The 25,203-nt window shown below is 32.0% G+C and overlaps 1 protein-coding gene across 2 annotated transcripts; it reads left to right on the forward strand.

The window, feature by feature from the left end:
- Positions 1 to 1,145: 1,145 nt before the first annotated feature.
- LOC118179419 (uncharacterized) lies at positions 1,146 to 24,937 on the forward strand. Of its 2 annotated transcripts, none has more exons than XM_035348601.2 (4): positions 1,146 to 1,235; positions 12,508 to 13,306; positions 16,105 to 16,243; positions 17,560 to 24,937. In XM_035348601.2, the coding sequence occupies exons 2-4, from the start codon at positions 12,545 to 12,547 to the stop codon at positions 17,802 to 17,804; spliced, it is 1,146 nt and encodes a 381-aa protein (XP_035204492.1). In that variant the 5' UTR covers positions 1,146 to 1,235; positions 12,508 to 12,544; the 3' UTR covers positions 17,805 to 24,937. The 2 variants fall into 2 exon arrangements, with proteins under 2 accessions (XP_035204492.1, XP_035204485.1); XM_035348594.2 differs by having other exon boundaries at positions 1,154 to 1,349.
- Positions 24,938 to 25,203: the final 266 nt, after the last annotated feature.

A 25,203-nucleotide genomic window follows, 5' to 3' on the forward strand; every position in this document is an offset into this window, starting at 1 on the left:
AAAAAGTCAAAAAATGGAAACTGTTTTGTCCCTGGATGAAACAGTGGTTATGGAATTGTTAGACTGAAGAATAAAAGCTTGGAAATCAAGAAACCAGATATATTTAGAGTTCCAAAGGTGAGCAAAATTTATCTTATGCCTGATCATATATACGAATCGTCTAAAAACAGATAAGGGATTTCATCTGGTGACAATCTTTTACTGGCGAATACTGCACATTTTATTTACAATAATATGTTAATTAAAGATCTTGAAGACACATTATTTAAATGTCTATTGTTTTCAGCATCCTGATATGAATCTTGAAAAATTGAAAATATTTCCTTTCCAACAATTCAATTGAGAGTAAATTGCAATTAAATGGGTTTTTTAAATAGTTTTCTATATGAATTCGAACTAGTATAAAATTATATAGACACGTACACATTCAGCAGCAGTACTTTCTAAGTCACAAACAAAAAGAAAAGGTTTGGTTTGCTCTATTTAATAACACCAAACAACTTGCGGGCTATCTGCCTAAAGGTAAGAATACCTTAATTTCTAAAGGAAACTGGCTTGTATATATATGTTTCACGTGGAAAAACCAGGAAAATGCCCATGCAGCTAGCCTGTTGTCGGGATTCGAACCCAGGACCAAACTGGCAGTGTTTGGTGACTTTTGGCTGCTCAACTGCTGGTGATTGAACACAAATTTAACGAATAGCTCTAGCCTCCTATAGCTCAACCCTGTGTGTAACAATATAAAACAATACTATTAAGATTGTTTCAGGATTATTTATATAATTACTGTTACATTTTTGTTATTTAATTGAAATTGTTTCTTTCACTGCGAGTTTTTAATCGTTGAAAAAGAGATATTAAATTGAGAATAAAAAAGTAAATAATTACTGCAAGAGAAAATAGACTTTACTTTTACATAGTTAATGATATTTTTTAAATACCGCAGCAAGCATACATTAGGTATTCTGATATTAAACTGGTAGTTTTGCAACAAATGTAATTAGATTCAATAAATGAATAAATGATTCAATAATTCAGTTCAATAAATGAAAATAAAAAATAGGGGATCTTTTCCAGTAAAAGATAACACATGCACGACATCTTTTTCAAAAAAAAATTATGACAAATGCCCAGTCTCTAAACAATTCAACTCTATATCCTCATGTTTAACTTTCGGATCTAATGTTTTCGTATAAAATTTCAGCGCATGCTAAAGCGTATTGAAAGTGACAAGTGTAGGTTTTGTCTGAAACTGAAGTTTAAAAAAGTGCCTTAGATTGTAACAATTTATGCTTATGCTCATAAACGACATTACTGTTGTTAATATTTAGTATCACTTAAAAATTCAAGTAAGCTTATCAATGGGGTTATAAAGTTCTGTATTTTTTTTTTCCCTCATGATCTGTTTTTTTTTTTTTTTCTGGTCATATTGTATATTAATAAATTTAAACCTAACTATAAGTTATAGATATACTTTTTTTAGACGGCCCCTCCCCAATGTCGCTAATTATCAAGAGTAAGTATAGGCGTGATGAATTTGTTCATGCGGGTTAAAGGCAGCAACTACGTTTTAGCACATAGAAGCAGCCCCGACATTTACGCATGGGCCCACAAGTTTAGGAGTCCTTGGACAAACAATCCATCTCTACGAGAGTTTGGTGTAGGAGCCGCTACGCACTAGTTTGCTGAGGGGCCAATAATGTTAAGATAGTACTGATAGTTATTGGCTCATTATGTGCCATATTTCGCGGTTTATCTTGCTCCCTAAATACCTAGAAGATACATTTTATCTGACTAACAGACAAGTACCCTCAAAATGTTATACTAAATTGTTTGTCTGATAATTGTTGCTAATGTTTTCTCCTTAGCATTAATTATCTCAGAAAAATGCTGCACTAGACAGTTTATGTGGTAGTTATTGCTTGTTGTAGAAAATTATGTGTGGCTACTTTTGAATGATAATCCATACAGCTAGTAAATTCTGATTTTGGAGCTCCTGGGCTGGCTGTCCTATCCTGGTAAAATATTGAGACATTTTATGAATGTTTAATAGCATATGAAGAAATAAAGTCATTAAAAAATGATAGCAATAAATTTAGGGATGTTTTATTGTTTGGTACTAGAGTGTTTTCAATATTTGTTCGTAAATAGAAAATAGCATACTGTGTATGGAACTTGTTCTAAGTGACATTTACTAGTTTCCTGTTAATATACAGTTAAAAAAGATAAATGCAGGAAATTTTATTATTCTTACATAAACTACCATTTTTGTATTGCAGTATGTTCATATTTATTAATTTTAACTTAACCAAATTTATTCACATCAAATTTGGTAATAGCTCAGATTAAAAAAAAAGTTTTTTATTCAGGACTTGAAATGTAAGCAAGTGGCTTAAATTTTGTTGTAATATTTGTCTGCAACAGAATTATCTATGTATTTATATGGTATAAGTGGCAGATGTACCGCTTGTCAAATATGGCAGTTTTTGTCTCGTGCATGCCATCTTATTGGATTTTATTTCCTATGGCAACTCATTTTTATATATTTCTATTATTTTTTTTACTAACCTTTTTTTTTTTCTTTGGTTTGTTTGCTTACATTTTGCACCTGATGCCCAGCAAGTCTGCGAAAACGGAATTTTCTCACAGAAAATTTTTGACAGTAACTTCATCAACGTGGTGTATCTGATACATCTGTTCTATATTTATTTTGTTACATTAGTTGCTGCTTTATGCGATTGCAGCCCAAGACCATTTTAATTACATTAGTTGAATGATAATATAAAGCAGTGAAAGTAGTATCCTTCAGGATTTTAGTGGAGTTTTAATTATTGCATGCTTGTTTGTATAAACTGGATGCCAATATCACTAGAGTAGTTGCCTGCACTATCAATATTGCAGTCATATCAATATCCCACAGCACATTTTTTGGTACTATTCCATTTTGAGGGCCGTAAAAAAATTGCAGCGAAAATGTATGCGCAAAAGCACCAAATCTAGCAAACGCGCCCATTTAAACAGCGCACCAAATATAGCGTACACGCTGATTTTACACTGCGTAAGTTTATATAGTTCTATATTTCTTAAGACGCCATTGAAATACTAGTTTAATTTTTAAATCCTTTTTTTGATATCCTATGGATTTAACAATTTTGGAATTGCCCGTGACGAAAAGTCGGCAATAGAATTTTGGGTAAAGTGCAGAATCACCCACTGCTTGACGCGTTTTTAAGAATTGCACATACTCAGTATCCATGTGCACATCGACCTATTTTCACTTAAAAAAAAATCCTAGAATTGCACAAAAATGGCACTGCACACACCCTTGACTTTATCTATGTACACATCGACCTATTTTCACTTAAAAAGTAAAAGAAAATTGACAAAAATCCAATTGTTTTTACCCTTGTAAAAAGCGGTGGAACAGCTTGAGTATAGGACCCCATTGGCAATTTTTTGGCTTGGCGACCAGAAATGTCGCCAAGCCATGGAAAAGCCGTTAAAATTGAAAACAGAAGTTAGAAAGCACATTTTAACCAGAAGCAATTTTAGAATATATGTTTAAACAGCAAATTTGAAGGTACATAAGTAAGTAGGGGCATATTTTAAGTAGTAATATTGAAAATAAAAGTTTAGTCTTGTAAAAGCAGTTGAAATTGAAAATAGATGTTAGAATGAACATTTTAACAAGAAAAATTTTAAATGCAAATTTAGAATATATATTTAAACAGTGAAACTGAAAATAAATAAATAAATAGAGGCATATTTTTAGCAGTCATACTGAAAAATACAAATTACAAGCTGTAAAATTGAAAATAGGAGCTTAGAATACATGTTTAAATTAAAAGCATGATGAAAATAGGAGTTAAGAATGCATGTTTAAATTAAAAGTAAAGAAAAGTTTGAAAATACACAAGTACATGGAGGCATATTTTAAGGAGCAGTATTGAAAATGCAAGTTTTGAGTTGTAAAACTGAAAACAGGAGTTCAGAATACATGTTTAAATTAAAAATATAAGAAATGCTGGAAATTTAGTAAAGTTTACAAAATCATGGTAAATTTACAAAGAAATCCTACACTTTGCCCAATTTATGTCCCTTACAATTTCTAGAAATTTGTTGAATACATCAATATTTTGCTCCTTGCAAGATTTAGTGAAAATATAAAAAGCCAAATAAAATTTAAAATCTGTTTGCCGATTATGTGTTGGCAAGGAGCTTTTTACATGCCTCCATGTACTTTCTATTGTGTTTGTATGGCACCTGGTGTCTGAATCAACAAAATACAAACTATGATTTACTTTCAAATGCTCAAAACCCTTTCTACTTAAACAATTATAGCTTTTCCAACTATCAGAATAAATTGTGGTCCCTGGCTTAATCTACTCCTTAATAATGCCCAATAATGTTCTCTCACTCCTATCATGGACAGCTACCAAAAATAGTTTGCCAGAATCTCTCTCAACCCCTCCAAAAACCCACTGCCCCTCAACTGCATGCCCTCTATTGTATTTCCGTTCTTTCATCTACTTCTACTATTTTGCCAATACCACCTATTTTTTCCGATGATAGTTCTATATAATCTAAAATAGTTTTGTTTATAATTTGCCTCCAGTCTGCTAATGCATTAGAAGCCAAAAAGTACTCTTCTTCAATAGCTGCAGTTTTATTCCCTCTAAATATTTCGTATGTTAAAAAAAAATTTCATCTATCCTCAACTTACTGTTACAAAACCATGATCCATATCTAATTGACTTCTGAGATCCACATTCCTTCCCTGCCATCACTTTCCTACACACCCACATGAAACCATCTGATTTTGACTTTTTAGCTTTAAATTTCATTTCGGAATTACATTTCTCACATATAAATCCCCCCTTTATCAAGCCTGCTTCCTTTAAAAAGTCTAAGAATAATTGCTGATTTTGACATAAATGCACAAGAAACAATCTGTTGGCTATGCCACGCTTTCCTAAGGTCATCCTTCCATTTGAAAATTCAAATTTTAAATTCCCCTTTAATACCCCCTGAAACTTCTCTACAACGCTTAACACAGATGGCATCTTAATCTAAAAATATAGAGAAATAAAATAGAAATAATAGAAAAAAAAAAAAAAAAAAAATCAGTAGAACCAGTTCACTCAGTCAGCTTCTGCTCCAGCAAAGAAAATGGCACTTTCCAGTTTAAAACATGCGGGAATGCGACAGGGTTGCCATAGTGGAGTATTCTAGAATTTACTGGGTTACCAGAAAAACAGTGCGCCAAGCCAGAAAATCGCCAATGGGATCCTATATTCAAGCTGTACCAAAGCGGCAAAGAAATAAGTGAGCGATTCTGCACTTTACTGAGAATATTTTCAAAGAAAAGGCATCATTCATTATAGAAAATTACGTTTGAACAACCAACGAGATGAAATTATGCTTTAGCGATAAGTCGGTAGCGAAATAGCGATGCAGGCATCCATTCAGTTATGTTTAGCAATTTTTATATAAATTATAATAATGATCTGAAATAGCTATTTACTGTTATGCTTCCATTCAGTCATGTTTAGCCTTTTTCATATAAATTATAATAATAAAAAAAGTATTATATGAAATTAACATCAATCTTAGTTATTTACTAGTATACTTCCTTTCTTGCTGCAATTATTTTTCACAGCATTGGCATCAACAATAGTTGGCAATTTTTTACGGCCCTCGAAACCGAATGGTACCCATTTTTTCCACTGGTAAGTGATATAGTGGCAAGTGATTTTTCTTCATCCATGTTCAAATGACATGCTGCAGTTTGGTTTTGGTTTTCCTCAGAGAGCTGGGTAATTCGTGTTTTTTGAAATGCATACTGTCTCCCAGTGCACCGCAAATGTACAACACAGGGCTTACAAAAGTAAGTTAACTAAAACATTAAATAGTACACATATAAATGAAATGAACAAAAACAGAAAGCAGTCTTAATGAAAATATTAAAATTTTTACAATGCTGTATTTGCAACAAACACATAACTGAAAGACTTAGCAGGCCATGAGTTTGAGATGACTATTTTAAACTGTTGTTCGGTGTGTTGTAGCCAGTAAACTTATCTATTTTCACGAAGTCCGGGTTTATGTTAGTTTTATTACTATTAAAATTGAACATGAATAATGCACCAGAAAATCTAAAAGTGGATTATAAATCATATTTAAAGATTTGATGATATAGATTGTATTTTTTCTGTTATTAGGACCGGATTCAGAAATGTATTTATGTATGTGTTCATGTATGATATGTACATATGTATGTGTGTGTATACATAAAAATGTATGTATGTGCTTTTATGTGCATATTTTACATATGTATGCACATAAAAGCACATACATACACACATGCATACAAGCATACATTTCTGAATTTGGTCCTAATAACAAAAGTGTATACAAGTTTTGCACTAAGAATAATTTCTTTGTTAAGTAATACATTTATATGTGAACAGCTTTTTTTTTACATTTGAAAATTAATAAAAAAAAAATACCTCATTGAGTGATAAGCATCTACATTCATTAACAATAATAATTTCTCTCCAAGGCTATAAACTATCAAAATCAGAATGCTGTCAAGTGTCAAGCTATAGTCTGAAATAATGGTAAAATTTATGTAGTAGAAGTTTATAATTATTTACGTATAAATTTAACGTATTTTTATTTATATGAAGAAGATTTAATAAATAAGAGAAGAGATTAAGTTGTCATTATTTATTCTCAAATTTTGTTCACCTTGGTAAATTTTTTCTGAAACTTTCAAATATTTTTACCTTAAAGTATGTTATTTAATGATTAATTAACCATTCGACAACTATTTTAAATTAGCATTAGTCGAAAAATTTAATATTTAGCTATTAATATACAGTACAAAGTCCATAATCTGGACGTCCATTATCTAGAATAATCTATAATCCGGACCTCAAGGCCATAATTTTTTTTTTTTTTTTGTATGCTTTACGCATGCGTGTACACAAGCACATTTAATGTATAACGGACGGTATAAGCTAGGCTAAAATTATCTTTACTGATTCTAAGGCATTTCAGTTATTGTTGCAGATTGTGCTATTCTTTAATATTCTAATTGGATCCGGCTTATTATTTTTTTGCAGACTGTTAGAGCAATTTTATAAAAATTAAGCTTGAACTTTCGATTATGTCAAAAAGAGTTTCAAATTCTGGAGCTGCCAAAGAATCTACAATGCGAAAGCATGTTTCAATGTCTATCAAACAAAAAGTGGAATTGCTGCAAAAAATGGATAAAGGCATATCCGTCTCAAAATTATGCGAGGAGTATGACATTGGTATTGGACAAGTCAACTGTATATGACATGCTGTATTGGAAAGTCAACTGCATATACAAAAAGAAAAAGGAACATTTTGAATTTTTTGTGGATTCCGACACCTTACTTGCAATGAATAACAGAAAAAGTTTTCGTTATGCTAAAAGTGATGATCATGACAAAGTGATGATTGAATGGGTCAGACAGCATCGCAGCGAGGGCGTGCTATTGACGGGTCCAATGCTAATGGCTTTTAATAATTGTGCATTTCTAAATCAGATGACTGTGATTCACAAAGTTTTAACACTTTTACATTTTTAACAATATTTTACTTCACTATATACAGAGCGTATTTTTAGGCCGCCCCTTTCAACATAAACAAACTTTATTCTCTCCCAACAGTGCGAGCACCAGCACACTGTAGCCTTTTTTCCTTTCAAATTATTCAACACTCCCTACCTGAAATCGGTGAAAAGTTTATCTTTCAATAATATATTCTAGAATATTCAATTAATATTTCGACAATCAATCCTGGAGAAATGGTTAAATATAACAAACATGCATACGTAGTTATAAGCACATAAATTTTACAAAACATTAAATGGTACCTATCAGCGAAGTCGGGAGAATCAAACTTAGAAATACAAAATACAAACATTAGTTAAGTTCCATATTATATAACAATTGTCTTTTAGGCCTTTTTAAGGTACCAGTAGGTGTTTTAATTATGCAAGATCTTATTTTACCATCTCTGCCATGCATTCATTCCAAAATTTTACCTATTGTCCAGAAATTTCTGGGATGTTTATCGTTATGAATCAAGACAATATCGTTGATTTTAAACTGAGATGCGTTTGAGTGTGGAGGACAAATATTGGCAGATCTCAGATTAAAAAGGTACTCCATTCTCCAACACTTCCAAAAATGGTTTAAAATATCTTGATGGTATTTATATCATTTAATAATTGAATTTCTTGATCCAATCGAATAAGTTGATGTTATTTGATTAGCAGGCAGAGATAGTAATTGTCTACCAACCAGAAAACGAGATGTTGTTAGTGGAGAAGGTTCATTGGAATCGGTAAACACGTAGGTAATTGGTCTACAATTAATCATTCCCTCGATTTCAATGAGCACTGTTTCAAGCTCTTTCACAGTAAGGGATGATCGATCAATAATTTTGCGTAAACTGGATTTTATGGTTTGTACCATACGCTCCCAAAACCCTTCCATGTACCCCTCTCAATAATAAATTTCCATTTTATGCCTCTAGCAGAAAATAATTCTTTCACAGATGAGTCACTCAAAGTTTTGAAAATATGTTTTAGTACTTTGTCAGCTCTTTTAAAAGTCTTGCCATTATCACTGAGGTACACTGTCCTCGGTGAGCTAAAAATCTTTGGAAAGCTAGTAAAAAACTTTCAGTGCTGAGATCAGTTACTATCTCTATATGTAAGGCACGAGTGACCGCACATGTTAACAACAACATTTAAACTTAACCTTGCCTGTCTTTTGTAAAAAATGGACTGGTGAAGTCCAACCCGGTCATGGCAAATGGAGGTGACTCTTGGATTCTGTCTGGAGGAAGTGGAGTGATATCCTGTACCCCAGGACGATCACTATATCGTCTGCATATCACACATTTGCTGACGATAATCTTAATGCGCTGCCTTCCATAATGATCAAATATTTGGCTCTGATCTGAGTTAGTGTCGAATTAACTCCAGCATGGAATACCTTTTCATGAGAGTCCATGTTGATCAACTCGGTGAACTTGCATGTAGAGGGTAATATAATAGGGCGTTTTAAATTCTCGTGGCAGTCTGCAAATTGAATGCGACCTTTCAACCAAAGAATTCCCTCCTCATCAAGCCTTGGATTAAGGGAGTAGATGGAAGAAACGAGAATTGATTTTTTTATTTGATAACTTAATTACAGTCAAAAGTCGTTAATTTGGACACCCATAATCCGGACCTCAAAGCTGCAAACTTTCTGCACATGCGTCGCGTTGACGCATGCGCCTAAGACCTTTACTGCTGTGAATATGCGTGTGCGCATGCGGGTTTAATGTATAACGGACGGTATGAGCTAAGCTAAAATTATCTAATTCAGTTAATGTTGCAGATTGCGTTGTTCCTTAATCTTCGAATTGGATCTGGCTTATTATTTTTTGCAGACTGTTAGAGCAATTTTATAAAAGTAAGCTTGAACTTTCGATTATGTCAAATAGAATTTCCGATAAATATTTACTAATATGTAAAGGATCTACAAAGCGAAAGTATGTTTCAAAGTCCATTAAACAGAAAGTGAAATTGCTGCAAAAAATGGATAAAGGCATATCCTTTGTTTCTCTAACCATTCCGAAATCTGTTTATCAATTTCACGCTGCTCTGCGGCCGGGGGGGAGGGGGGAACACCGGGGCGCGTAATGAATTGGAAGTTCATCTGTCAGCACTATCCTTATCTTCAGGACAGATGTTTTTATTTTATTTGGCTTATAATTCCTTACTAAATGTAGTATTTCATCTCGATGTACTCCGTCTTTGATATGATTTAAATCAAATTTCTCGTCATTATAATTCGCTTCCGATAGTGAAGAAAGTGACACAGAGGTTATTGAAAACGAAAAAATTTCAATTGACAAATTAGTCGGTATTTTCGACACAGCAATTATAGGGCTTGAACAGCGGAACTTTGTAACTGAACAAGAAATTATGTCTGTTTATAGAATTAAAGAGAAAGTATTATCACATAAAACGAAGCAACTTAAACAACTTACATTGAAAGAAATGTTTAATAAAGTAAACAAATAAATATTAAGCTTTTTTTTTTTTTTTTTGTAAATTTTGATACCCTTTAGATTATAATTGTTCTTTATTTCATAAATTACGGTTTCATATTTTTAATTTTAGAATTTCTGCATGCCATCTTACCTGATTTAAACTGATGATCTATAATCTGGAATCGCCGAAGTCGCGACGAGTCCGGATTAACGACTTTTGACTGTATTTCCACTTGATACAATTCTCATTGCGTAATTTTTACCTAATAATGTTCAGGGTACGACTCTGATATACATCCTAATTTCATCAAATGTGGCGATATTGTGTTCTGCGCTGGTTTTAGGTGTGATTGCGTGTTGTATGGCAACCCTGTTGATTTTGAAAAATCTTCCATTGGAGCTCATTCGTTCGCATCATGCTCTGTGTCTGAGAAGATGGGGGGGGGAGATAAAGTGGTGGAAGTTGTTGAATTAAAGTTCGGCAAAAGGAAATATCATTGTGGCCATCCTGTTGAGGGGCAGTGAGTATTTGGAGGTGTGGAAAGAGGGTCTGGGAGATTAGTTTTAGTGGCTGTGCATGACAGAAGTAGGGATTTGTGATTTTATTTATTTGTGAACCATAGTATGAATTTTCTGGATAATGTGTCTGGCTGTTATATAAATACGATAGTGATTATGTAGCGGCATGTTAACCTGCGAGCACGCGCGCCAGGTATCTGATACCCAGGGGCATATTCTATGTCCCTTATCTCAAAACTGTTTTCCTGGAAATGGGCGAAACCTTTTGTAGCTGAATTCAAGATCACATTCATGAAGCTGGAAAATTCGTGGAGTGATTCTTTGAATACTTTTGTAGGAATTGTACCGTTTGGGTATGTGACACCCGCGCGCCTTCTCGCGTCTCTCAGATTTTCACCCTCACTTTCTTAGTTAGTCAGCATGGCGTAGCATATAAGTTATGATAAAGAAATGGAAGAGGTTCAGAAATATGCTAGAAACCATTTCAACAGATGATGAAACGTTTAGAGAAGAGGAGGAAGAATTAATAGATGAAGAACACAACAGCATTTATAATTCATCAATAGACAGTGATACAGACACTGAATTAGATAGTGAATTAGAAAATCAATGAAATGATGAAAATTATGTTGGTAAAAATGGCTTGGTATGGAAGAAAAACAAATTCCAAATGAATGTTGGGACTAGTTCTAAAAGCATTATCTTTAAAATTCTAGGAAATACTAGTTATTCGAAAGTGGAAGATTACTCAAATCAACGGCGGTAGCAAATCATGCTCCCTTTGAAACTAAAAGAAAAATACTTTCAAGAGATTGCAACATAGAAACACCATCTAAAAAGATGAAAAACATTTACAGAAGATGCGCTGAGTGCCCTAAAAACAAGGACAGAAAGACACGGTTTCTGTGCAAGAAATGTAATATCAGTATTTGTATAGAGCATATGTGTTCAGTGTGCCCGAGATGTGCAAAATAATTGTATGTTAAGTACTTCATTTATTTTATTCTTTAAAATATTCTAAAGTTCATTGTTTTTTATGTTAATCCACATTTATACTCATATTGATATTATTAATGTAATTTAAAACGTGTTAATTGCTTTCGGGTATGACATACCCACCGCCTTCTCGTGTTCGTAATTTTGGCTCGCGGGTTAAAGGCGGTATGAAATTGGTATTTCTGCTTTTCTAAAAAGCATTAATTCATTATAAGTGCATTTTATTTTATTCTTGTTCTTATTTTGTAGAATGTTATGGTTATTGTTTTTTTTAGTATGAATTTGTCGTTATTATTGTTTTTTTGAATTGTTCGAAATTTATTTTAGTTTTTTTTTTTTTTTTTTTTTTTTTTTTTTTATTATTATTATTATTAGTGCATAGTGTCTAGATTGTGCAATTCGTAGATTTTTTTTAAAGTTTAAACAGGATGCATTGTACATGGATTCTTGTCAAATATTTTTTGTTAGAAACTTTACGTTTTGCTATCTAAATTTTTTGTTTTTCTTTCGGATTTTGAGCTGTTGTGTGTTCAAAACAGGGTTTTTGCATGTGTGAAAACCGTGCTTTTGGAGACATTTTAGGTTTAAAGTTTGAAATGTAGACAAAAAATTTAGATAGTAATATGGCAACTGTTGTGTAATATGGCAGCTGTTGTGTGGGTGTTTCATTTTTTAATGGACAGCTTTGCTTCAGTTAAAAAAATTATTCTTTAATATTTCGATAGCATTAATTGACTTGATCACAATAAGCAATGTATTTTCCATTTTTTCACATGCAAACGGATGTGACTTTCGCTATTCGATAAGAATCGAATAACATTAATTGCAGTCACATTAAGTGGCATCTATTGTATTAATAATTAATAAATATTCACTTTATAATATTTAATTATATTCTGTTCTCAATTTCAGATTCTGTGGAAACCTCGAAGTTTTTTGGCATATCATAATGTCTCACTTTTGTTTTAAATTGAAGAATCATGCTTCAAGTACATTAAATGTACTTGAAAACCTTAGATCAATGGAGAACTTTGTTGATGTTACTCTAGCTTGTGAAGGACAATTAATTAAAGCCCATAAAGTCATTCTTTCTGCAGGAAGTAAGTTTTTCCATAACTTATTTACAACAAATCCATGCAAACATCCTATCATTGTAATGCACAATGTAAAATACAGCATTCTTAAAGATATCATCGACTTCATGTACAAAGGGGAAATTTATGTAACCTATGACCAATTAGAAGATGTTCTGAAAACGACCAAGACGTTAGATGTGAAAGGTCTTGTAGAAATTATTCAAGATGTAGGTTTTCAAGAGACTCACAATCCATTTACTGCTTTGAGTTCTACAACTGGATCTATGGCATCAAGACAGAAAAGAATATGCGTGCAAAATAAAGTGTCTGATTCTGCATCAGTTGATAATGAAATTGTTTCCAATGTTAAAGAAGTACCACATTTGGTAAGTGGTGAACCAACTGTGAGCCAAACAAGTGCATCAGCAAACATTAGTAATTCAAATACTTTATTACCAAGTGGTGTTATAATTCTGCCTAGAACTACAAAAAGGCTTGTAAATTCTCCACTAAAATCAGTTTCTGTGCCGTTGTCTGAAATTTCTATACCAGAACTTGAAGTCGATCCAGTTCCTGATCATGACTATAATGGAAGATCATTCAGGATAGTGCAGATGAACTCAGCATCTGAACAGGTATTTAAAAAAAATTTAGTAATAATTTATATCAGTAAATAATACTCACATAAATTAAAAAAAGTGTCACATTTAATAAGCAAAATAATTAGTATTGAAACTTCATTGTTTATATGTTAGTGAAGAAGGATTGGCTAACTTTGGCAATAATTTTAATACAAATGGTGTCCCCCCCCTTTTAAATTTCGGGTGAAAAATGTTTGGCAGTCACTTATAAAATAGCTTCAAGGAATTTTTTACCCTGAACTATGACTTTCTGCTGCTCTCTACACTTTAACTTTGCTAAGTATGATTTCAAATGGTGTCTTGCCGTACTCCTATATTTTTTGTTTATTTTGCCATTTTTAATAACCCCATTCCCACTCAATATTTTGTGTATGAACTTCAGAATGTGAATCCACAAAATTAAATCTGTGGTGGAAAATTGAAAAGATTGAAACTGGCTTTTAGTAATTCTTTGCTTTATAAGTCGGAATAAATGGTCGTTCCTTTTTTGATATTTTATTTAATTGCATTGAATGAAGTCATGGCATTTCATTCAGGAACTGTAACAAGAAAGATTTCTGTAGTTTCTTGTTAAACACCACCTAAATTCCATCAAGGCAGCAGAACGCGGCCAACATTATTTTTCTTCTCAAGAACAGGGTTTCATAGTCTCTGCAGTTAAGCCTTGACAACCTATTTTTTTAATTTTATGACTCTGCATCTCATAGACACATATTTCTCCCAAATATTTGTTCTAGTCTGTAACAGTAGTATCAGCCATAATGAATTCTTATATGCAAAATTTTATAGATGACATTACTTCAGACCAGCAGTAGATGAAACTCATGGCAGTAACAAATGGCCAACTACTTGCTGCAAACCAGATGCCTATTCGCATTCCTTCCAGTTTTAAGTCTTTCGAACATTGCCACATGCTCTTCTATAAACTTGAATAAAACTTCATTTTGTGCATATTAGCATAGCTACTTGGCAATATATAGGTAATAGTCTGGTAAGAAACTAATAGCATCACTTTCAGTGTTTGGTAGATTCCATGGACCCTATGATCGCACTATAAACTCTGAGGGGGATAAAAAATATGGCTTATTTGCATCCTAAAATCTCGACTTCATATGATTGCAGTGGCAATTAATTTATATTATGATGCCAAAGTTGTCAAATTTGATCTTTTTCTCCATTTATGCATAATGCAAATTCCAGCGAAAATGCCTAAATGTGGATAAGCTTAGTTTTTCTAATCGTAAAGCAAAGCAGATGTGTCAGGGCTCATGACTAAAATAACAGCTTCTGTTTTTAAATTAGAGGTAATGTTATTTCCCTTTTCTCTTGGGAGCACTCCTGAAATTGGTATCCCATCACTTGGTCACTGATGGAACCACTCGTACAAGACAACATCAAGATTTGACAATTTCGCCTCATGCAAATATTTCTGGTGTTAAAATCACTATTGCTGTAAAATTTCAACAGCTTTTCATAATTTTTCTGTATATCAAATATGATCCATATCGCAGTTCCATACAATTCTGTTATATATCGAGTAGCATCTACCTCCATCTTTTGCAAAATTTTCACTTTTTGCATTACCTTCAATGCAACATGTTCACATTTTTCAACACTGTAAGCAGTAAAATCATGAGCTTGTTTCATACCTCCCATTGTATTAAGAAGCACTGAAATTAAAAATATTTTTATCTAAAAAAATCTGGACAAAACAACAAAATGACAGTGCTAAACAATCTCGTGAAATAACAAAGCTCAGGGAATACAACCACAGGAATCGTGAATTAGAAAGAGAAGTTGAGTGATGTCGTCTGCTTCTTTACCTTGAGGCAGATTGGAGTGGGGGAAAAATACTTTTAGCATGATATCAGTGATTTGGTATTTCCGTTATGACACTATTATTTGGTAAATATAGAAGACTCCCTCTTAACTGACCTAAATGGGAATGGGGTTAAGCTAGTTAAGCAAAATTTTGGTTAAAGTGGTGAATGAAAAGAAAATTATTTAATTGATGGAAATGGATATTTTTATAGTAAGTATTTATTAAATGTATCAATTTGTTACAAAAATTTTACATATCATTAGTAGGAATGTTTAAGAAATTCGGTTCTACTGAAGGCTGGGAATTTGGAGACTCGCTGCTTAATTTCATCATTTCTTTAATATGAATAGAATGAATCATATGAATAAAGGAAGCTGATGCATGTTGTTCCACTTAGCATAAAGCCTTTCCAATGCTTTTGTTCCATCTGTATGTGATATGATGGAAGTGGCTCATCATTGTCGGATTCTTTGTAAACTACATCAGCAACAGCTCCGATGATGTCGTCATCTGACAAAAGTTTCTTGCTGAAAATCCCTGGCATTGTATCTATTTTTAGTACACTCAAATGAACAAATGCAACATCTATTTAAAAAGCATTCAAAAGTAACTTTATCTTCTCCCAGAAACAAGTTTAAAAATGGTGCAACAATCCTAATTTATTATCTAAACCAATTCTAGATAGTCAAAAGCAGACATCCAGACATTATAGAGAGGGACCTGCTATTGCCGGCTAGCAACCAACTTAAAATTGTGTGAAAAAATCACTTTCTCCCAATTAACTTGCACTCTATTGTCTGTTCTCAGTTGTTAGGGGAAAATGGTAGTAAAGATTTTGTAAACTGAAAAAATGTTATATAATAATTTTAGCATGAGAAGGAAAATTGATTGTGACTTGAGTTTTATGATACAGAGAGTTTTTAATAGTTTATTGTGCCTAACATAGCAATTATTTTTATATTTATTACAGTCTGAAATATCTAAACCTTCTGCCAAATCAACTGAACCACTGATACATAATATTACAAGTTCAGATTTAGTTCCTGTGCCTATAATTCCTTCAAACCCCTTAACTTCAGTAGTTATCTTAGACCAAAATGCTTCAGATAGTAAGTATAAATTTTCTTTATATATTTTTAGTTCTGCTATGCATTGTAAATTTTTGAAGTTCGTTTCCCTTTAATTTGTGCATTTTTTTAGTTACTAGTTTATGGCAAAAAAAAAAAAAAAATGTTTATATTATGTATTGTTTTATTGTAAGAATAATTACTTAAAAGAAGTTTGCATAGTGAGTCATTCTGTATGTTCTTTAGATTTGTCTTTTGTGATTATTTCTGCTTTCACAAAATTAAAGTTCCTCATTAAGGAAAGTTTTTTTTTTTTTTTTTTTTTTAATGGGAAGAGATAAAAGTATCTATCACATTTGCCTATTGTACTTTTAAACACCTGTCGCATTTGCATTAAGATAGAAAGTTGTATCAGTGCATTCCCTGAAATATCTCAATTTCTTTAAATACACTTTGATTACTTAATTATACTGACAGCCTTTCATTTTCACACATAATTAGTTCCTGAAAATGTGTGCGAATGTTGAATGTTTGAAAGTAGATGGATGTTAAAAGCGTAAATTGTATTTAAATATATTTTTTCATGAATATGCATAATTATTGATGTGTTTTCTTTATAAATATGTCAAAAATTAGTTGAATACCACCTTTTTTTTTTAATGATAAAGGGTTCTATCACATACTGTATCTTTTTCAGTTGCCCTATGTGATTTAGATGTATGTTCTCCATTGCAACCACTTTCTTCCATGATAGTCAAAAATTTCCCAAAATGCTAAGGCTTCATTCATATTTATGATTGTCAAAGGGTTGACAGTTTTATCAGATTCTTCTTCTTCCTCTCTTTCATTGCATACTGCATTTAACTCATTTTGCTGAATTAAATATTCATTTGGCTGAGATACTGAGTGAAATTCAATTAACTTGTTAATATCTCCATTGTTGCCATGCATGTTTTAAGTTCATTCATTAAGCTAACTATTTTATCTGTGATATTTCCAAAGTTTCTTCAAAATATATAAAATCACACAACCTTTGTGAACATAATTATTATTAGAACTTAAAAGTCTTGTTTGAGCCCACAAATGACCAGTATTTTTTATTGTGTTCAGTATATTCCAAAAAACCTCTTAATAAAGTTCCTCCGAAAAACCTCTTAATATAGGCCCATCTTCTCTACAAACTGCTTTGATGGCCTGATTTATTATTTTTCTTATATAGTACAAAGTCCAAGATCTGGACTCGTCGGAACTTCCGCGATTCCGGATTTGGGATTTTTCTGGATATTAGATCATCAGTTTAAATCTAGTAAGATGGCATGTAGAAAGTGTTATTAAGTGTTATTTTATGTATATTTCAGGCCATTTTCCAACATGCAGTTCACCTTCTGCGAAAACTCTCCATCGTTTGATGAGAGCTAGGATTAGTGGTGAAAACGAAAAAATTAAAAGGATAAGACGACGTTGTGTGGGTTGTTATAGACGTCTCCGTGTGGATCAGTCCTCAGCTGAAGCACAGAGGTTAGCAAGAAGAGTAACTACGTATTGTGACGACTGCCCAAAAAAACCTTTTTATTGTCTAAACTGCTTCTTTGATAATCATTAATCTTACTACTCTTTTAACTTTTGACAATTTCTTATTAAGTAAATTCTAAGCGGAATACACAAGTTTCAGCTTCAGAAATTTTATGCATTAACAGAAAATGACACTGTAAATTTAATATTGAATTCTGTAGTTATGTAAAGTTATAAAAATTGTGCTAAAATTTAGCACAATTTTTTATGCTTCTGTCTACAATCTACTTCACAAATATTTTACCAAATAAAAAAATTAATTTTTATAAAATTTAATTTTTTTTATTTGGTAAAATTTTTGTGAAGTAGATTTAGAGATCAAAGTAGATATAATTCTGTAGCAGCATGTTGTTGTGCATTGAAGAAAAACATGGAACTTAGTGAGACATCAGCTGCTCCCTGTGCTGGCAGAAATGCAAGCCATGCTGCTCCATCCTAGATATCAGTCTTTATTTATGAATCTAGTGTTGCTCTCAGCAGCATTTTGGAGGGATTCAGTAAAGCATAAATCCAGAAGTCTCTAAAGCTCTGTCACTAAGCCATTACCAATCAGAAGCCTCCAAAGCTTTATCACCGAGCCATTATCACCCAGAAACCTCCAAGCCTTCAAAGCTTCTGAAGCGAAGCCCTGGAGGCTTCTGGGTGCTAATGGTTAGTGAGCAATGCACTGTGTTGAATGACTTGGTAAGTAATGCACTCTGTTGAATGAAACAGAGCACCTTCTTCGCAATGCATAAAAGAGTCTTTAGGCTGGTGCAGGATGTAATAATCTTTTTTAACAGCTTAAATACTATTTTCATGAGGAAATATTATGCTTCATTTGTATTTGTTGACATTAATGTTATTTAAACTAGGCTGATAGAGTTGCCATCATCACTAAACCATTTCCATGTAAAAACATGCATATAGACATGTTTTCCATTCCATCACAGGCAAAAATGTTATTTAGCACAACCGAGACAAGTTGTTGCCAGTTTAAATGAATTCACTCAATAACATGGTTCTTTAGAATCACATAATCTAAATGATTTAAGAACAGTGTTGGTTCTATAGCTCCTGCTGAATAAGTAAACAGCGTTTATTTGGCACCATGATAGCTGATTTATTTGTTTCAATAAGAGCTTTTAGTAAGAAATGTATTTTATCCTTGGCACAATTAATTTGTTATATAAACCAGAGATTGCTGTTTATTAGCATTAAGGAAGTTCTTTAGATTGTTTTTCTATTCTATTTTTTTTTCATTCCTGTTAAATTTAATTATATTATTGATGTAGAACTTTTTTTAAGGGGGGCGGAACTTTCCAGATTTTAAAATATTACCAGTTTTTGCCAGAAAATTGGTATAACTGATACTGTTATTTTTGAAGTTATAGAATCAATAGTATTGACTCTTTCATTTCAGAAAAAATAGTGTCTTTTTTTTTGTTTTTTTGTTTTTGTTTGTTTGTTTTGTTCACATAAAGCTGAAGTTTGGCAAACTTTTCTTATTAGTAAGACATGGTATTTGCCCTGTATAGTTATGATTACTGACAAGCAGTATTAGGAGGAGAAAACTTGCATGTCATTGGGCAACATTTTGCCTCATGTGTATCAGGCTTTAATAAAGATATATTGCATGAGAAAGCTTTTCATGCCGTTTTTAATATGCCATGCTTTTTAACAGATCATGTAGGTCCATGTTCTCAGGATCTTGGTATCACACTCGTTTTTGTGTCAACTCTGTATAGCTGAAAACATGGTACATTTTGCATGCATTGAGCTACTTTTCATAATTTTGGTACTGAAGATAGGGAGCATAATCCAATAACCCATAATCCACAATGGCATGGCAATAGCACATTATTTATTTTAGGATCTATATCATGTACCATACCATCTACTCATATTTCAAGACAACAGCATTGAGTTAAATATGATCTCCACTGCCTTGATCAGTTTGTACTGTCTTGGATAATCTGTGTGGATCTCAGTCATCATTGTACAGGGAAACACTGTTTGGTATGTGAAAAGTAGTATATTCATCAGTGGTATATTTGTTACAGATCCTTTATTGATTGGTTGCTCCTGAATATCATCGGTTCTTGACCTTTAAACTGAACCATATGTCTTGTATTGATAATGCACTTTTGAAAAGTTCATATGTTTGCCCTATATATAGCTTATGTGATATATGGATATGTTCCATTTTACTTGAAGGGAAGGAAGACATTGTATATTTTTCGTTTGTTTCATTTCAAATATTTTAATTACAGAGTGTAGTTTTAGACTGTGACTGAATGCAAGTGTTTGATGATATGTGTACAAATGCATAATCTCTAAAATTTTCCATCAGTGATTTTTGTTTATGAAAGAAAGCATTATATATATTTTTTCCATCATTATAAAAGGCCCAAAATAATATTGAGTATACTTAATTAGTCAAAGAAAAGGCTTAAAGTATTTGAATATTTTATGTTTATTTTATTACTAACCTGTTTCATTTATTTTCTTTCTGTGTGTTATTTGAGAAGTATATTTGTGAGGGATTCTCTCGGATATATACATAGTATTCTGCTCATTTAAGAGTTATAAATCGTTACTTCCCCTTCAAAAAATTAAATAATATGTGTGCTTTCATTTATGTTTCTCTAAATATCCACTTGTCTTTTTGTGTGTGTGTGTCTTGTAAATAATGTCATATATCATAACTTGAGAAAGCTCAGAAAATCAGTATTTATATAATATTCATTAATATAGTTTCCTGAAGTAATTTAGATCACTATTTAGAGAACTAAGACTAAAAATGAAAAAATATGAAAGTTTTTAAGTTTCATAAAATCACAAGGATACTTTGAGAAACAAATATTGATCAATTCAATTCCTCAAAGACAAGGGAATCCAACCTTCCAGAGTTCTTGTGTATTTGAAGTGACAGAAATGTTCTAATGGCTGCATACAGAATTTGATGTTTAATGATCACATAAGACCTATACTGCTGTAATGTCTAATAAAGTTGCATTTGTTTCTTAATCCAAAATATATGCAAAGAAATTCAAAATTAAGGGAATAAAATTTAAAGAATGGTAGAATATGCCAAAATAAATACTTTTCACCGTAGAATGCAGACACATTTTAAGTCGTTAGGTGCTAGAAGATGCTTGTGCTTTCCATTTCCCCCACATGCACTGCAAAAGGTAATGCAAAATAGATAATGATGTCTACCTCCTCCTTCTTCATTGATCCTTTCTGTCACTCATTATGGTGCATGAATTGTGAATCTTATGATTTAGCTGTGAATATCATTCAGAATGTAATGTGTCTGACTTATGGAAAATGATGTCATTGAAGATGCAAGATGTAATCAAATATGTAATTTTCTTCCGAGAGAATGACAAAGGAGAGGGCCGAAAAGTGAGGCTGTTGTATCTTAGCCATCCACTCTGATCAGTACAGTGGTTAATGATGCTAGATGCCATATTGTTGGTCCCAGGCTTGAATCCCAGAGAAGGTGTAGATGCTTCAAGTTTCTGGTAAGTTACCCATTAATCAACACTCCAAAATGAAAAGAAACATAATTTATTTTCTCCATTAAAAAAGCAAAACAAACATTACACCAAATACATTTTTGACATTTTTATTGTTACTAAAATATGTCAGTTCTTAAAAATTAAACTTTTACAATATTTTCAGTGTTACCAGATTTTGCATCTAATACATTAACATCGTAAACATACACCATCCTTCCCAGTGTTTGATTAGTGGGTTTCTAATCAGAACTAAAATCAATTTAAGTTCACCATTAACAGAGCTCTTTACTTCATATATCTGGAAGGAGGTATAATTCTCATTCTACTTTTAGTTATCATAATTTAATTTCTAAGAGAATCTGGGGCTAACTTTTCAAGACTATTTTGGTTTTTTGCAAGTTCATTGTTTGTAGATTCAGCTGGCAGTATTTCAAGTAAAAAAAAATAAGTCTTTTGGGGTAAATTTAACTATCTCGCTATAAATTGTTTTGACATGCACAACTCTAATTTCACCATTTTTCTCTAGACAGATCTGAACTAGTCTTGCCATAGATTAAAATTTTCTTTAATGTCTTGAAGTTTTCGTACCTTAGATTGTCTTTGTAATGGTTGACTGAGATACTCATTTCTAAATCTTTCCCTCAAAGCATCTCTCAGTTATTGCTTTTATTCAAATTTATGCATTCAAGATGATCTAAATCTGGTACATTCACTTAAAAAATCTCACGCATAAATATTGCAGGTGTCAGAGTGTTAAACTCGTTTGAGTTCTCAGATATATATATTGTGTGGTCGTGAGTTTTTCGTACCTTCACAGTTGCAAAAAATACTAATCAGTTTTCTATAAGCCAGTGATGGTAATCTGAAGACTCTGCATGTAAGCTCTTTAACCATTTGAATCATTCTTTCCCCAAATCATCCCCACAAGGGGCTGCAGGGGGTAAAAATATTGGCAGGATGAAGGTCCTCTCAAGTGGTTTAATTATAAGAGAAGAGGGATAGTAGTGTCTAGAATCCATTTCTCGAGGTGTCCTACATAAAAATTATGACAGAGCTGCATGATTAGTATGGTGGAACTGTACCTGTATTACCAATAGTGAAACTCTGGTGTCTGCCTATTTCTATCTGTATGTTTACTTGCATGCACAGATTACATTATTAACATGCTGTACATACAGCAAAATCACATTCTGCATAGTTTATTATCTATGAAGAAACAGTTCAAATATAGTTCAATTAACGAAAGTATGTACAATTTATATAAACTTAAATATATAGCAGTTAAAAGGGGGAAATGAAACAAATGTTAATCGAAAGGATTTTTGTTACTGCTTAGTAAGTAAATACAGTGTGCTTTTATTTTTTTAAATAGCTAGTGATTTTTGCTTGGGACAATATTTGATGAAACTCATTAAATGTTTTGTGGTAAAGGAGTAGAAAGTTTTCAATACCTTTCATGAAGTGTCCTCTTCTTTCTTCAGTTTAATCAATCTCCATTTTGAAATCAGATGGCTCCTGTGCCTTTTAAAACAATTTTTATGTAATAAAGGCTCCTTATGTTTGTCACTATTGCTGCTTTCACCATCAGCTAGTATTATATGATCATTTAATTCTTTATTTGTCATTTCACAGTTGTCATTCTTAACTAATTCATTGATTTCTTCTTCCATATCTGAATATCCTCTGCTGCCTATTGTTTTTGCAATTTTCCTTGGTTTCATTTTCAGTTGATGGAAATCCTTTAAAACTGTTAACAATTTCTCCAGCAGTGATGCTATCAAGCATTCATTATTGATGAATTCACTTGTTCCCATGCAACTGTAATCACTTTTATACTTTTATACAGTGTTGTATGTTAAATTGTTTCCAAAATGTCATTAGTGTGTCGTTCTTTCCTTGTCTAGAGCTTTATTTGCAGAGATATAAACATGCCATACATAATAGACTTTGAATGTTTTAATGATTAATTTGTTCCAGTGGTAGGATTAAGGAAGTAGTATTTGGTGGAAGGAATAAAATCTCAGCATTTTGATTCATGTTGTGAGGGTTCGATACTGTGTCCTGCAATATTATCGAGAATTAGAACTTTAAAGCTCAGATTTTGCTGTTCTTAATAATATTTGACATCTTTAATTAATGAATTTTCAAACCAGTCATTAAAGAGTACTATCGCAGTGTGGCTGACGCTGTGTAGCATACTGCATATAATTGAAATTCTCCCGTTGGACAAATTAAAAGTAGGCAAACAATGCACATATGCAAAATTATATTCTGTACAGTAAAGTACTTTGTTTAAATATTTTATTTTCATCTCTTTTTTCTGTATCATATGAGAGCATTTTCATGAAAACAAGCTGAAATACAGCACTAAAAGTTAAATTCAATGAGATCATAAAGAATCATGAAAAAATTTTAATTTCCTACAATCTACCAACACTAGTAAACAGCATATATAAGATAGTTAAGAAAACAAGTGAAAACTAGCTAGTCCTTCTTAGCATAGAACTGGCGCGATCTGAGCTTCTCTCATCCCCACAAAATCCCAACTGTTCTGCAGCTTTAGAGTGTTAAACTGATATTCCTTTTAATGATTTTGAATGTCAGGTAGAAATATATTTGAAAGTATTAATGCGTGAAATGTTAGGAGATGAGCATAGACCTTCTAGTCCATTGATGGCACACAACTGACGAGGAAATTCTAAGGCAAAAAACAAGTAAATAAATAAAAGCAATGTGAATGGAAAGAAAAATATAAATTACTGTATATATAAAATGATGTACCTGTTGTAATTTAAAACCTGTATATTTTGATGCATCAGTTCTTCCTTAACATGACAGTAACAGAACAACAAATGATTTTATCGCTTCACTTTTAAAAAGTATTGAAATTCTTGTGCAGAATATCATCAAGCATCACATTTTAATTAGGGAATGGACGAGGACAAATTAAAGAAAGTGTCTGGGATGAAAATGAGTTTTTTCTAGGCCAAATTGGAGGCATGATGTCCATTCCATGGCATGAACTATCAATACTACAGTGTAATTAGTGTTTTCTTGAAATCTTGAATTGCATTTTCAAAATCATCAAATGAAGTGAATGGATTTCCTTTAACAAGATTCCTGGAATTTCAATCTTAATGTCAAATTTTGCGATTTTTTGAAACATTGCTCATTGAAGATGCATTTTCAGTTTACTTCAGTTAACAGTCATATCTATTTCAGAATTGCTTAACTAATTCTCAAGTTCAGATTTACTAGGACTCACCATTTCTCTTAGTTTTTGCTTATACAATAAACTTAGAGTTGGATGTACATGTGGATATGTGTCCAGATGAAAGTAATTGTACTTAAATATATTCAAATAATTGTAAGTTGAATCTGTTTTTCTTATAATAACATAACTTCATTTTGTGATACTTTTTCTTTAACTTCAAACTAAAAGCAAAGTCAATAAGGAAAAAGTACATTTCTATATTTTTAATTAAAATTGCATTGATGTTAGTTTTACTGTTAGGATATAATAGTAATATTGTATTATATTTATGCTTCCTATGTTTTTGTAAATAGTATGAACTGGCAGGCCAGTCATTGGATATCATTTTCCATTGTAAATAGACTAAATTTCATGCAATAAACAATATTGTTTTGTATTGTGGGCTTTGATAGTCAAAACAGATCCTTTTATTTTGTGTGTGCTTTGTTTTTTATCATTTAAAAAAGCTTCAGTAAAAAAAAAATAATAATAATAATAAATAAATAAAATAAAAGATAAACATAATAAATAAAATTTAAAATTATTAAATATATTTATTAATATTAAAAAATTATTAAATAGATGAAGACTGCATGTAATAAATGGTTAATTATTAGCACATGTATTTGATTTAGAATTTAGTAAAAACAAAATAAAAGAGTATTCAGTAT

The sequence above is a fragment of the Stegodyphus dumicola genome, chromosome 9, assembly GCF_044657685.1.
Source record: "Stegodyphus dumicola isolate Sdum_Otavi_A_Nest chromosome 9, ASM4465768v1".
Taxonomy (NCBI): Eukaryota; Metazoa; Arthropoda; class Arachnida; order Araneae; family Eresidae; genus Stegodyphus; species Stegodyphus dumicola.

What these genes read in the sequence shown, in the direction of transcription:
- LOC118179419 (XM_035348601.2), top strand. Translation starts at nt 12,545, where the DNA reads ATGTCTCACTTTTGTTTTAAATTGAAGAATCATGCTTCAAGTACATTA. An exon ending in TGAACTCAGCATCTGAACAG is followed by an intron (nt 13,307 to 16,104) that starts GTATTTAAAAAA and finishes TATTTATTACAG; the next exon opens with TCTGAAATATCTAAACCTTC. An exon ending in AGACCAAAATGCTTCAGATA is followed by an intron (nt 16,244 to 17,559) that starts GTAAGTATAAAT and finishes TGTATATTTCAG; the next exon opens with GCCATTTTCCAACATGCAGT.